At 36.7% G+C, this 15,992-nt stretch overlaps 1 protein-coding gene across 1 annotated transcript; it reads left to right on the plus strand.

Moving 5' to 3' along the window:
• The first annotated feature begins 1,899 nt into the window (after positions 1-1,899).
• On the plus strand, positions 1,900-2,875 carry LOC115300863 (heterogeneous nuclear ribonucleoprotein A1-like). Its single transcript, XM_029950477.1, has one exon. It carries the CDS (start codon positions 1,970-1,972, stop codon positions 2,873-2,875), a length of 906 nt encoding a protein of 301 aa, XP_029806337.1. The 5' UTR covers positions 1,900-1,969.
• The last annotated feature ends 13,117 nt before the right edge of the window (positions 2,876-15,992 follow it).

Genomic DNA, 15,992 nt, shown 5'->3' on the forward strand with positions numbered 1-15,992 from the left:
AACATAAAAAGAATGAAAGAAAGGGTAAACATAATAGGCTTTTTTTTCTCTTTTGGGGTATTCTAAATTATCTTTGACAGTTGCAAAAATGACAGTGCTATCTGATGTGTTTCTAAGTATGTAGATAAATATTTAAAATAATTAAATTATTTTTAATTGAGGGTAAAGGAATGTAGAAGATGGCTAAATTGCTATACTTCACTTGAACTGATAAAATGTTTACACTAGTAAGTACACAGACAAATTATGTGTATATAGCATAAAACTGAGATCAATGACCAGAAAAAAAGGTCATATAAAGACATACTTCAAAAATGTTATAGATAAATCAAAATGGATTGTTGAAAGTGTTCCAGTAACCCATAGAAAGGGAGGAAAAAGACCATGAGGGTGGGGAACGGGGAGCACAGAATACAAAAAAGTAAAATAAAGTGACAAATTTAAGCTTTAATCCATCAATAATTTCATTAAATGTAAATAGTCTAAATAAATTAGAGGAGTCAACATAGAAGAAAAGCAGGGAGACCCCAAGTTCCTTCTTCCCTCAAAGACAGTAGTATTGAGATCAGAAGACTTGGAATTCTAGGAATCCAGGCTACCCAGTTCCAGAAACATCTCCAGGGGCCCACAGGGACAACCTGGTGGGCCACAGGTGCATGATTGAGCATTACAAGAGATAAAATGGGCAGAGTAGGCACAGAAGGGAGGAGTCCTCTTCTGTGGAGAGACAAAGAAAGAGAAAGAGAGGCTGTAGAAGTTCTAGCTTGCAAATACCTTTAGGGGTGATGACCCAGGGTTGTGGGACTTTCTCCAGACTGGGGCTGCTGCCCTGTACACATGACTGTGAGGGTGGGGAAGCCAGCCTCCCACTCAGTAGCGAGCTCAGAGGTGCAGTTAGAGAGAGCAGTTCACTTCCTTGAGCGCTGTGAGAAGACGGTATCTAGCGACTGGAAGGACAATAGACCCTTCAGGTGCCTGCAGCCAGAACTATCCCAGAACCAGGGTGCAGGAAGTAGGATCTTTTAAGACATCGGAGTTTCAATCTGAGCCAGACGCCCGAGAAATGGGAGAGTCTGGAGTGGGACAAACAGGACCACTAGTGCCCACACAGCCTGAACAGAGTGGTCTGAAACACCTTATCTGGGGAGGAGAGTCTTGGGTGGCACCATTTTTGTCCCCAACACCAGTAAGGTGGGGTTTCAGGGAACAGGACGGCTGCTCAACAGTGGAGGCAGGACCCTTCTACACCAAACCCGCCCCTCCATGCCTGGTAACTACCAGAGCAAGACTGACCCTGACCATACCAGATGGCCCCGCCTCCAGACCAGCACAGCCACTGGTTTCAAGGCACCATCAGGCATTAGTCCAGCGGTTTTGCATTTTCTGATTTGATTCTTGTCAATTATTTCTCTTTCTTTCCTTCCTCTATTCTGGTTGTTGGTTGTTTAAGGAGGTATTTTTAATCTATTCTTTTGACATCCATGTGTTTTCCTTCATCTTTGTTTTCCTCTCCTTATCTCTGGATTAAGCCATATAATTTCTCTGATTCTACACCTAATCATTTTTTTTCTGTTTTTGCCTTTCTTTTTTCCCCACCCATGTCATCTCTCTCTTAGTATGGGATAAGGCTTTGTCCACCATCACCCCCTTCTTAAATTTTTTCCAGGGTTACATCAATAAAGCAAGCAAAGCACACTGGTGGAAGGTCCAAATCAACACTACAAGTAGAAAGATAAAGCGGCCAGAGTCACAACAAGGAAAAACATGCAACACACTCCAAAAACACCTCCTGAAGGGCCAGACCCTGGACAGTGTACGAACTCCTTTTTAATACAGTAGTGCTCACAGGTGTAGGACACATACCAAGCTATTAAAACATGTAAAGGGAGATACGTTCGTTAGATTACTCCTTTCTGCCTGTGGACGCCGCCAAGTAAGCATCGTTGAAGTCTCCCCTCCCACCACCATCATGTCTAAGTCAGAGTCTCCCAAAGAGCCTGAACAGCTGCAGAAGCTTTTCATCAGAGGTTTGAGCTTTGAAACAACCGATGAGAGTCTGAGGAGCCATTTTGAGCAATGGGGAACGCTTACGGACTGTGTGGTAATGAGAGATCCGAATACCAAGCATTACAGAGGCTTTGGGTTTGTCACCTATGCCACTGAGGAGGAGGTGGACGCAGCCATGAATGCAAGGCCACACAAGGTGGATGGAAGAGTTGTAGAACCAAAAAGGGTTGTCTTAAGAGAAGATTCTCAAAGACCTGGTGCCCACTTAACTGTGAAAAAGATTTTTGTCAGTGGCATTAAAGAAGACACAGAAGAACATCATCTAAGAGACTATTTTGAACAGTATGAGAAAATTGAAGTGATTGAAATCTTGACTGACCGAGGCAGTGGCAAAAAGAGAGGCTTTGCTTTTGTAACATTTGACGACCATGACTCTGTAGATAAGATTGTCATTCAAAAATACCATACTGTGAATGGCCACAACTTTGAAGTAAGGAAGGCTCTATCTAAACAAAAGATGGCTAGTGCTTCCTCCAGCCAAAGAGGTAGAAGTGGTTCTGGAAACTTCAGTGGTGGTCGTGGAGGTGGTTTTGGTGGGAATGACAACTTTGGTCATGGAGGAAACTTCAGTGGGCATGGTGGCTTTAGTGGCAGTCGAGGTGGTGATGGATATGGTGGCAGTGGGGATGGCTATAACGGATTTGGTAGCGATGGAAGCAATTTTGGAGGTGGTGGAAGCTATAATGATTTTGGCAACGACAACAATCAATTTTCAAACTTTGGACCCATGAAAGGAGGAAATTTTGGTGGCAGAAGCTCTGGCCCCTATGGTGGTAGAGGCCAATACTTTGCCAAACCACGAAACTAAAGTGGCTATGGTGGTTCCAGCAGCAGCAGTAGCTATGGCAGTGGCAGAAGGTTTTAATTACTGCCAGGAAACAAAGCTTAGCAGGAGAGGAGAGCCAGAGAAGTGACAGGGAAGCTATAGGTTACAACAGATTTGTGAACACAGCCAACCACAGTGGTGGCAGGGCCTAGCTGCTACAAAGATGACATGTTTTAGACAATACTTATGTGTATGGGCAAAAAACTCAAGGACTGTATTTGTGACTAATTGTATAACAGGTAATTTTAGATTCTGTTCTGTGGAAAGTGTAAAGCATTCCAACAAAGGGTTTTAATGTAGATTTTTTTTGCATCCATGCTGTTGATTGCTAAATGTAAGTCTGATCATGATGCTGAATAAATGTCTTTAAAAAAAAAAAACACACATAAAGGACAGAAACCTAGCCAAAATGGCAAAACGAGAGAATTCTCCTTAAAAATAATTCTAAGTAGAAATGACAGCTAGAGAATTGCTCAAAACAGATATAAACAACATCTCTGACCAAGAATTTAGAATAATAGTCATAAGATTACTATCTAGGCTTGAAAAAAGCATAGAAGACATCAGAGAATCTATTGCTGCAGAGGGCAAGGACCTAAGAAATAGTCACAACAAATTAAGAAATGCCATAAATGAGGTGCAAAATAACCTAGTTGCAGTGACAGGATGGATGGAGGAAACAGAGGGGAAACTAAGAGAAATAGAAGATAAAATTATGAAAAATGATGAAGCCAAGAAAGAGAGATAAGAAAATGCTAGACCACTAGGGGAGAATTAGAATTATGTGATTCAATGAAACATAATAACATCCGTATCATAGGAGTTCCATAAGAAGAAGAGAGAGGAAGGGGTGGAAGGTTTACTTAACAATCATAACAGAGAATTTTCCTAATCTGGGGAAGGAAGCAGACGTTCAAATCCAAGAGGCACAGACAACTCCTTTCAGAGTAAACAAGAATAGGTCATTACCACAGCAAATCATAATGAAATTGGCAAAATACAAAAATATAAAGAGAGAACTGTGGAAGCAGCAAAAGACAAACAGGCCTTAACCTACATGAGTAGACACAAAGGGTCATAGCAGACTTGAAACTTGGCTGGCCAGAAGAGAGTGGCAGGAAATATTCAATGTGCTAAATAGGAAAAATATGCACCCAAGAATCCTTTATCCAGCAAAGCTGTTATTCAGAATAGAAGGAGAGATAAAGGCTTTTCCAGAAAAACAAAACTGAAGGAGTTCATGACCACTAAACCCAGCTGCAAGGGATCCTAAAGGGGACTCTGTGAGTGGAATGCTGCAAAGACTACAAAGGACCAGAGACATCACCACAAGCATGAAACCTACAGATAACACAATGACACTAAGTTCATATTGTTCAATAATAACTCTGAATACAAATGGACTGATACCCCCAATCAAACGCCATAGGGTATCACAATGTATAAAAATCCAAAATCCATCTATATTTCCTCTACAAGAGCCTCATTTTAGACCGAAGACACATTCAAATTAAAACTGAGGAGGTGGAGAACCATCTATCATGCTACTGGAAGTCAAAACAAGGCTGGAATAGCCATATTTATATCAGACAAACTAATTTTTTTTCTTTTCTTAGCATATTTTTCCCCTTTAATCTTTATTTATAATTTTTTTTAATTTTTGAATATACAAACTAAATTTTAAACTAAAGACTATAACAAGAGATGAAGAAGGGTATTATATCATAATTACAGGGTCTATCCATCAAGAAGAGCTAACAACTGTAAATGTTATGCCCCCACCATGAAAGGACCCAAATATATAAATCAATTAATCACAAACATAAGAAATCTGATTAGAATATGATAATTGCAGGGGATTTTAATACTCCACTTCCAGCACTGGACAGATCATCTAGGCAGAAAAATCAATAAGGAAACAATACCCTTGAATGATGCACTGAGCCAGATGGACTTGACAGATATATTCAAAACTTTTCATCCAAAAGCAGCAGAGTACACATTTTTCTCGAGTGCACATGGGACATTCTCAGAGATAGACCACATACTGGGTCACAAAACAGCCTTAATAAATATAAAAGAATTGAGATCATACTATGCATATTTTCAGATCACAATGCTATAAAACTTGAAATCAACCACAGAAAAAAATGTGGAAAGCCTACAAATACATGGAAGTGAAGGAGCATCCTCCTAAAGAATGAATGGGTCAGCCAGACAATTAAAGAAATTTAAAAATATATGGAAGCAAATGAAAATAAAAACATGAAAGTCCAAACCTTTTGGGATACAGCAAAGGTAGTCATAAGAAAAAAATACATTGCAATGCAGGGCTATCTCAAGAAACAAGAAAAATCCCAAACACAAGACCTAACTTTACACCTAAAGAAACTAGAAATAGAGCAGCAAAGAAACCCAAAGCTAGCAAAAAAAAAAAAAAAAAAAAAAAAAAAAAAAAAAAAAAAAAGAGAGAGAGAGAGAAATAAAAAAGATCAGAGCAGAAATAAATAATATAGAATTTAAAAAAAAAAACACAGTAGAACAGATCAATGAATCTAAGAGCTTGTTTTTTGAAGGAATAAACAAAACTGATAAAACCCTAGCCAGATAGCTCAAAAAGAAAAGAGAGAGGACCCAAATAGATAAAATCATGAATAAAAGAGGACAGATCACAACCAACACCACAGAAATACAAACAATTATTAGAGAATACTATGAAAAAGTATATGCCAACAAACTGGACAGCCTGGAAAAACAGACAAATTCCTAGACACCCGCACACTAATAAAACTCAAACGGGAAGAAATAAAAAAATTAACAGACCCATAACCAGTGAAGATATTGAATCAGGAATCAAAAATCTCCCAACAAATAAGAGTCCTGAGCCAGATGGTTCCCAGGGAAATTCTATCAGACATTTAAAGCAGAGTTAATACCCATTCTTCTCAACTGGTTCCAAAAAAGAAAAAGGAGGAGGAGGAGGAGGAAGAAGAAAAACAAAAAGAGAAAGAAATGGAAGGAAAGCTTCCATGCTCATTCCATGAAGCTAGCAGTACCTTGATTCTCAAATCAGACATAGACCCCACTAAAAAGGAGAATTATAGATCAATACCCCTGATGAACATGAATGTAAAAATTCTCAATAAGATACTAGCAAATTGAATTCAACAGAATTCTCCAGTTAAAAGAATTATTCACCATGATCAAGTGGAATTCATTCATGGGCTGCAGGCCAGGTCAATTTTTGCATATCAATCAATGTAATACAACATATTAATAAAAGAAAGAATAAGAACCATCTGATCCAGTCAATAGGTGCAGAAAAAGCATTTGACAAAATAAAGCATCCTTTCTTAACAACAACAACAACAAAACCCTTGGGAAAGTTGGGATAGAAGGAAAATACCTGAACATCATAAAAGCCATATATGAAAAGCCCACAGCTAATATCATCCTCAATGAAAAAAAAAAAAAAAACATGAGATTTTTCCTCCTGAGATCAGGATCAGGACCAGGATGTCCACTCTCAACCCTACTGTTTAAATGTGGTATTGGAAGTCCTAGCCTCGGCAATCAGATAACAACATGAAATAAAAGGCATCCAAAGTGGTAAAGAATAATTCACACTTTCACTTTTCACAGATAACATGAAACTCTACAAGGAAAACCCAAGAGACTCCACCAAAAGGATGCTAGAACTGAAACATGAATTCAGCAAAGTCATAGGATATAAAAATCAAAGTACAGAAATCAGTTGAATTTCTATACACCAATAATGAAACAACAGAAAGAGAAATAAAGAAATCAATCCCATTTACAATTGCATCAAGAACCATAAAATACCTAGGAATAAACCTAATCAAAGACATAAAATGTCTATATGCTGAAAACTATCAAAAATTTATGAAAGAAATTAAAGAAGACAAAGAAATGGAAAATCATTCCATACTCATGGATTGGAAAAATAAATATTGTTAAAATGTCAATACTACCCAAAGCAATCTACACATTCAATGCAATCCCAATCAAAATTGCACTAGAATCCTTCTCAGAGCTAGAATAAACAATCCTAAAATATTTATGAGACCACAGAAGACCGTGAATAGCCAAAGTAATGTTGAAAAAGAAAACAAACCAAAGCAAGAGGCATCATAATCCCAATCTTTTTAGCCTTTGCTACAAAGCTATAATCATCAAGACAGTATGTTATTGGCACAAAAACAGACACATAGACCAATGGAATAGAATAGAGAACCCAGAATTGGACCCCCAAATGTATGGCCAACTAATCTTTGACAAAGCAGGAAAGAGTATTCAATGGAAAACAGATGGTCTCTTTAGCAAATGGTGCTGAGAGAACTGGACAACATGCAGAAGAATGAAACTGGACCACTTTCTTACCTTATACACAAAAATAAACTAAACATGGATGTAAGACCTACCAGGAAATCATCAAAACCCTAGAGGAGAAAACAGGCAGAAACCTCTTTGACCTCAGCTGCAGCAACTTGTTACTCAACACATCTCCAAAGGCAAGGAAAATAAAAGCAAAAATGAACTGTGGGGAGCTCACCAAGATAATAAGTGTCTGCACTGCAAAGAAAATAATCAACAAAAGTAAAAGGCAACCAATGGAGTGGGAGATGTTTGCAAATAATATATCAGATAAAAGGTTAGTATTCAAAATCTATAAAGAACTTACCAAACTCCACACCCAAAAAGCAAATAATCTAGTGAAGAAATGAAAAAACATAAATAGACATTTTCCAAAGAAGATATCCAGATGACCAACAGACACATAAAAAGATGCTCAACATCGCTTATCATCAGGGAAATACAAATCAAAACCACAATGAGATACCACCTCACACTGGTCAAAGTGGCTAAAATTAACAACTCAGGAAACAATAGATGTTAGCGTGAATATGGAGATATGGAAAACCTCTTACACTGTCCGTGGGAATGCAAACTGGTGTAGCCACTCTGGAAAACAGTGTGGAAGTTCCTCAAAACACTAAAAGAATCACCCTATGACACAGCAATAGCACTAGTAGGGATTTATCCGAAGGATACAGGAGTGCTGATTCATAGGGGCACATGTACTCCAATGTTTATAACAGCATTACCAACAATAGTCAAAATATGGAAAAAGCCCAAAAGTCCATCAACTAATGAATGGATAAAGAAGATGTGGCTTATATATACAATGGAATACTACTTAGCAGTGAGAAAGAATGAAATCTTGTCATTTGCAACAATGTGGATAGAACTGGAGGGTATTATGCTAAGTGAAATCAGTCAGTCAGAGAAAGACAGATATGATAATGCTTTCACCCATATGTAGAATTTGGGAAAGTTAACAGAAGACCATGGGGAGATGGAGAAGGAAAAATAGTTTCAAATAGAGAGGGAGGTAAACCATAAGAGACTCTTAAATATAGAGAACAAACTGATAGTTAATGGGGGGTCGGGGAGAGGGGAAAATGGGTAACAGGCATTGAGGGGAGCATTTCTTGGGATGAGCATTGGGTGTTGTATGTAAGTGATGAATCATGGGAATCTACTCCCAAGGCCAAGAGCACACTGTATACACTGTATGCTAGATAACTTGAAAAATAAGTTATATTTTTAAAAAATAACTAAAAGTGACTTAATAGACAAACACACACACAAATTAAAAGCCAGAGATTGGCAAAGTGGATTTAAAAATATGACCCAACCATATACTATCTCTAAGAAACTTGCTTCAAATATGATATGGGTAGATTAAAAGTAAATGGAATAAAAAATATATGTCGTGCAAATATTTTATTATAAAAGGGTATATTATGAAATAGTAAATCGTATACAGTTGACTTTAGAACAAGAAACAGTACCCAGAAAAGTACCAGGGACACAGTGATGTTACACAATGATCAAAGGGCCAATTCTCCAAGAAGATACAGCAAGCTTAAATGTGAATATACCAAATGACAGAGATGAAAAACATGTGAAGCAAAAATTTCTAACACGAGGAGAAGAAATACAGAAGTCTATAATTATAGTTGGAGATTTCAACACTCTTGTGTCAACAACTGATAGAAGACCAGACAGAAAATCATTAAGTACATAAAATAATCAATAATATCTAATTGACATTTATATAACACTCTATGTAAAATAACAAAATACTTATTTTTTCCAGTGTCTATGGAACATATACCAAGGGAAACTGTATTTTGGGCCATAAAAATCCTCTGCTAATTAAAAAGATAAACATATGCAGTATATTTTCTGATCACGGTAGAATCAAACTAGAAATCAATAATAGAAAGATAACAGAATAATTTCCAAATATGTGAAAACTAAATAACACACTTCTAAACAATCTGTGATCTAAAGAGAAAATTGCAAGGGGAATAAAAAATACACTGATGAATGAAAATTCCATATATGAACATTTGTGAAACAAGCTAAAGCACTGCTGAGAGAGAAAGTTATAGCATGAAATGCTTAATATTCAGTAAAATGAAAGTCTCAAATCAAAACCTTATTCTTTTGGGTGCCTGAGTGGCTCAGTCAGTTGAGTGACCAACTCTTGGTTTTGGCTCAGGTCATGATCTCGTAGTTCAAGGGTTCAAGCCCTTCATTGGGCTCTGCGCTGGCAGTGGGGAGCCTGCTTGGGATTCTCTCTCTCTCTCCCTCTCTCTCTCTGCCCTTTCCCTGCTCTCTGTCTCTAAACAAATAAACAAACTTTGAAAAATCTATTATTTTGAGGTTCTACTTACATACATGTTAAACTGTTTGAATGCCAGGTATGTTTTGTTTGTTCACTTTTATTCTTCTCTTGTGTTTCTCTTTTGTTTCAGTTTGGGTGTCTTTATTCACCTATATTTAAATTAAGTGATCCATTCCTGAGCTGTTGGTAAGCTCATCAAAGCCATTCTTTATCTCTGTTACCATGTTTTTAAAATTACTCCTAACATTTGTGTTTCTTTTTTATAATTTCTACCTTGCTACTGAAATTCTTCATCTGTTAAATCCTACTATTCACTTGATGAGAGATGTTTTACATGTTAATCATAGTCATGTCAAAGTCCCTATCGGGGCACCTAGGTGGCTCAGTTGGTTAAGCATCCAACTTTTTATTTCAGCTCACAGTTCATGGAATTAAGCCCTGACATTTATAGTACAGAGCCTGCATGAGATTCTCTTTTTCCCTCTCAGGATTCTATCTTTCCCTCTCACTCTGCCCCTCCCACCATACTCTCTCTCTCTCTCTCTCTCTCAAAATATATACACTTTTTTTTTTTAAATCCCTGTTCAATAGTTTCAGCTTCTGGTCCATTTCTGTATTATTTCTATTAATTATTTGGCTCTTGATGGTAAGTTGTTGTTTCCTGTTTTTACGTGTGTCTTATAATTTTTCATTGAATTCTATACATTTTCTGTGGACTAATAGAGATTGAAGTAAATGGTACTTATGCTTGGAAATTTGCCTCTTCTTCTGCTAGCTATTAATGTGGAAGGATGAGGAGGGGTCAACATCGTCAGGAATTGAACTGGATTTGACTTTTGTTAGTTATTGCTATGTAACTTCCACTACACCACTTACTGGAAGTTCCTCTAGAATGTGCTTGTGAGTGGAGATACACCAGCATTTCCTGTGGGGTTTTGTTTGTTTATGCTCTCTCCTCAACTTGCAATCTTCCCTGTGCACTTGCACCACACAAGGGCTCTTTCTTCACTTTCTTTTCCTAAGTCAGTGCTAGTGTTTACTATCCAGAGTCACGGTGACGCAAGTGCTTTGCTGTGGTCTTGGCAGCCTCATTAGGCAAGCCCTGTGCTTAGGTCTCTGGAGAGGGCTTTCTTAATCTCTTCTTCCCCGTTGCAGCCATATTGTGCCTTGTATGTTTGGTGGATCATTTTTGCAAGAGACTTTCTTGCCTGTTGCCCAAGGAGAAGGGAATATAAATGTGTCAGTATGGAGTCCTAGTACCAGAATTTTTCTGCCTCTCCCTTAGAGGTAGAGGGTTCTTCCCCTTTTACCCTTTCCTCAGCTGCAGTAGGTCTTCATATGTTCCTTGGAAATGACAGCATTCATGTTCCTTCCCCCATTATCTTAAATCTTTTGTGATATTTGAAAGTTCTGGGATGCACTTCATGCTTTTCGCATAGACATTATCATTTTCCTCATTCAGGCCAGCACTTCTAAGGGGGTCTTTCTCAACACTCCCTCTTTACTCCTAACTTTTCTCATGAGCACCCATTAGAGGTCTCTGGAGAAGAGCCTGCAAGTGGATCCATTTGTGTCTATGACTCCCAAGGCCTCAATACTTTCACTTGGCTTTTAGCAATTTATTAAAAAGTACAGCTAAATTCTAGGGGCTCTTGGGTGGCTCATTCAGTTGAATTTCTGACTTCAGCTCAGATCATGATCTCAAAGCTCGTGAGTTCAAGCCCTGCATCAGGCTTCATGCAGACAGCTCAGAGCTCAGAGCCTGCTTCAACTTCTGTGTCTCCCTCTCTCTCTTTGCCTCCCCTGCTCACACTCTGTCTCTCAAATATAAATAAACATTAAAAAAATTGTATATAGTATAGCTAAATTCTAATAGTGGGTATAGCACCCAACATCTCCTTCTCCCACATTCTGCTACATGTGAGCCAGGACTTCCACCTTGACCTTCCTAGGAGCAGTCTGTCTCTCTTTGGATTACCAGTTAAATTTCCTGGGACATCCACTCTCTGATGGGCTTTTTAAAAAGCTCTGATTTTGTCATGTATTTGACTTTATTTTATTTTTAAGGTGGCAGGCAGCACTCTAACTTTTTACATCCTAGGCCAAAGTAAAAACCTGAGAATGTTTAGTTTATGATTAAGATATATCAAATTCCAATTACTAATCACCTAATTCCTTTTACAGAACTTCATTTTTTCCCTGGGTGTTCTGAATGATTTTGTCCTTTCAAATATAATCTTTCTGCAAACTGTTGTTTTTTTGAAACCAAAATTTCAATATTTTATGTGTAAGAGGGTTATTTTAACTACTTTGTCCCTTTCAGATGCTTTGTAATTTAAAGTTTTTCATTTAACTTAAATTGCAAAATTAATTTAAAAAATTAACAGTATTCACACTTTGAAATGTTACTTGCTACACATTAAGTTAAAGCTGCTATATCATTTAAGGAATTTGCAAAGGAATAATCAGTATGTTAAAGTCTTAAAAGCTAGAAGATTATTTGCAAAGGCATATGAATAGAACCACTGGCAGTTTAAATATGACCATACACAAAATGAAAAAATTTGGGTTAGAAAAATAGCAAGAAGTGAATGAGATTTTTAACATACAGATTGTTATTTCACTGGTTTGTAAGCAATTTTATAATTCTTTAGCCAATTTCATCAGTAACATATCAGTCTTACTTTAATTTTAAGAAAAGTATTTGTCACCAGTAATCAAAAGTGAACATTCTTATAGGGCTGTTAAACCATTTCTGTTAAAGCTATCAAAACATTCCTGATAGGATATAATTAGTAAATTCATCAAATTAGATATACTACAAATTGAACTTTCCTTTAATTCATTTCTTGTGAATTGATTTGTGAACTGTATATTAGGCAAATTGTCCATTTTGGAAAATTGAATATTGACCAATTCACCTGCTCTCATTAAAGCTTCAAACATTAGAAACAACCTAAGCATCTATCAATAGGGAGACATTAGCCACATTATCATATATCCATAGAGCTTAAGTGTCCAAAAGAGAGTCATGCAGTTTCAAATAAACTGAACATGAACAAATCTTCAGTAGATGAGGAAAAAGACAAGCTACTGCCATTTATTTAATTCAGTGATTCCAAAAGTGTGATCCTCAGACCAGCATCATCAGCATCACTTGGGAACTTGTTAGGAAGGCAAATTTTCAGATCTCAGCCCTAACCTAGTGAATTGGAAACTCTGAGGGGTGGTGCAGTAAAGCAAATTGTTTTAACAAGGCCCCGAGGTGATTGTGAAGCATGCTAAATTTAGTGAATCACAGCTATAAGTAAAATGAAAATCGTGCACATATGCACATATACCACACACACACACACACACACACACACTTTCTCACACACAGATCTCACATATCACTCTAGAATCAGACTAACTTCCTAAAGTACATAGGAATCTATAAGAGATGTTCTTTCTGGCCAAGAGAACAGAGACACTAAGGGTCCCAGATAGAAAAGAAGCATATTTTTGATAGAAACCTGTGTACTTTTAGAATTGGTTTTCTGTGAACATCTTTGATAAGAGTAGATTTTCAAAGAAATCTTCAGGCTTAAAACTAAAGAAATGTTCACAGCTATTGTTCATGTAGGTTTTTTTTCATTAAATTTCCATGTTGAAATTTAAATTGAGACAAGTGGAAAAGAAAGCATTTTCAAATATTTTCTGCCCCTTTCTTATAGTAAACACACTGTTAGAGGAAAGGCAGCAGGTTACAGGCAAGGTAGATATTGCACTGTTAGGAACATGAAACAACTAAAGTAATAGTGGTTTTAATTAATTGTCATTCTATTGCCTTTCCAAAGATATCTACACATGACATTTTTAGAAATGTCTACACAAAGTAAAAAATTATTTGTAAAATATATCAAAGTGGGTATCTACAGGCCACAACTTTAAATGGAATACAAGATATCATATGCATAATTCATCTCCTTCACATTGTAGTGAACTTGGCAGTAACCTCAATTGAAGCATACAGACATGAGCTTATATTAAGTCTCTGAAGGCAAAAGGTTGCAGTTACTTTTTCATTCTAGAAGATTTTCTGAATGTATATAAAAATTTCAAAATGTTTGAAATACAGACTATCATATCTTTAGACTTTTTTCCATTTTTAAAGCAATCAAGATGATCAACTAATTATTACCACTATTATAAAAAATAATAGCACTTCCAAAGCTCAGTATGATTTAATTTTTGAAAGAGTAATATAATATGCATTTTTTTCTGACCACATGTCCACAATTTTTATTTTATTTCTCCCTTCCAGAAATAGAATTGAACTCTTTTCTCCTTGAGTGAAACTTGGCAGAAGTGATGTTATATCATTTCTGATATTAGGCTGTAAGAAGGCTTCCCACTTAGATACAAAAAAAATATATACCTTTCTTAGTTAATTCACTCTTGGAGAATTAACCTTTCATGAGTGAGAACACTCGGGAAGATTTTGGAGAGCCCCTACATGGTGATGAACTAAGATTTCCAGCCAATAGCCAGGAAAGAACTGAAGCCTGTCAAGAAACAAGTGAGTGAAGTTAGAAGTAGATCCCCTCACACTCATCCCCAGGCAAGCCTTCAGATGATAGCAGCCCTGGCCAAGAGTTGACTGTAACTTTAAGAGAGACCATAAACTAGAATCATCCAATGAAGTCATCCATTCTGGATTTAAAATTTGTGACTCACAGAAACTATGAGGTAATAAACATTTGCTTTAGGCTGCTGGATGTTTGAGTAATTTGTTATACAGAGATAGATAAATAATGCATGCCCCATATTACATATGATGGACATACATTTTTGTATTTCCCCAACATCCTTTATATTGTAGAATCACTCCTTGCCACTCTAAATTATCCTGCACAATCCATGACATTCCTGGTATGGCTGATGTTTATGCCCTCCTTGGCAAAGAAGCTCAGCAAATCAGAATATACCATACCTTGACTAGAGTGATTGCTTCAGGGTGGCACATGTTAGCTAAATTAGACCAATAAGAATCCCCTCAAATAATGTTATCAGAGTAATTAGGGAAGATAATCACCCTTTCCTGAGATCAACATTCTAAGTTTCACATAAGATTAAAGCTGTTATGTCATCTTTTCACTCTGTGGATTTTCTGAAAATAATGCCAAGTAGATACATAAAAGCAAGTAAGAGAAAGAGTGTGTGGTTTTTATCACACTGTGTAAACCTCTATGTCCTATTATCTACCTTATTAGTTCCCATTTAGGTGAGTTCTTTCATATTTCAGCTATTTCAGGAAGTTGAATTGGGTTTCTGTTTTTAAACAAGTCTGAATTAGTCAGCTAAATGAGTCCTAACAAATATGACAACGTTTATGAATTCTAAATACACCTAAAACCTTTGCTTCTGGCCATGATGGAGAAACAGGAACCAGTGTTACCCTGTCACTTAACAGAGTAAAAACTTAAAATGAAAAATATACATGACAAAATTTTCAGACATTAGACAATCATCTCAGCACAGTGATCCCTGAAAAAAAAAAAGGAAACTTATGACATGAACCTAAAGTTGCCTGAGCCTATTGTCTGAGGAGTCTCTAGGCTTCAACACAGAATGGTAAAAACCAAACAGACCCTGGAAGCTATCCTGAACTGAGAAAACAGATGAGAACTTGGGGAGTCCAAAGCAACCAGACTTCTAGGGTAGAATAACAGACAGAAGAGTACAATGAAGAGAAAATTCTGAATATATGCCTTCAGCTGAGTAGGTTTTAGCACACGCACATGAGGTAGATACCTGAGGCTGGTAAAGCAATTCCAGAGATCACAGCAAGCTGGGAATAATTCATCTTCCCAACAGCTACACTGTAGAAATTTCTTACTGCATAAGGCAATGGGTTATGTACTTAGAAGGAAATTATCTCAACAGTAAAGCCAAATTAGCTCCAGGCTAATGGCTACCCTGCTATTTTCATAGAACTTAGATAAATCATTGGATAAACTTCAAAAAACATGTAAGTGAATACAAAAATTCCAGAACCAGACAAGATAAAATTTATTAATCACCTTGGCAATGTCATTCAACACTGTACTGGCTGTTTTAGCCAGTGCATTGAATAAGGAAACTAAAAATACACATATTGGGGGAAAAAAGGAAATTATTCACAGATGACATGATGATCCATGCAGGAAATCTTAAGGAATTTGCAAAAAAAAAAAAAAAAATCTGCTAGAACTAATAATAGTGTTTAGCAAGATTTATAAAATTGGTATACAAAAATCAATTCTACAAACCAGTAATATTATTATTACAAACCAGTAATAAGCAATCAGAAATTTAAAATTTTAAACTATACCATTTATAATAGCATGGAAATTTTTG

This window comes from Suricata suricatta, chromosome 1 (genome assembly GCF_006229205.1).
Source record: "Suricata suricatta isolate VVHF042 chromosome 1, meerkat_22Aug2017_6uvM2_HiC, whole genome shotgun sequence".
In the NCBI taxonomy this organism is placed as follows: domain Eukaryota; kingdom Metazoa; phylum Chordata; class Mammalia; order Carnivora; family Herpestidae; genus Suricata; species Suricata suricatta.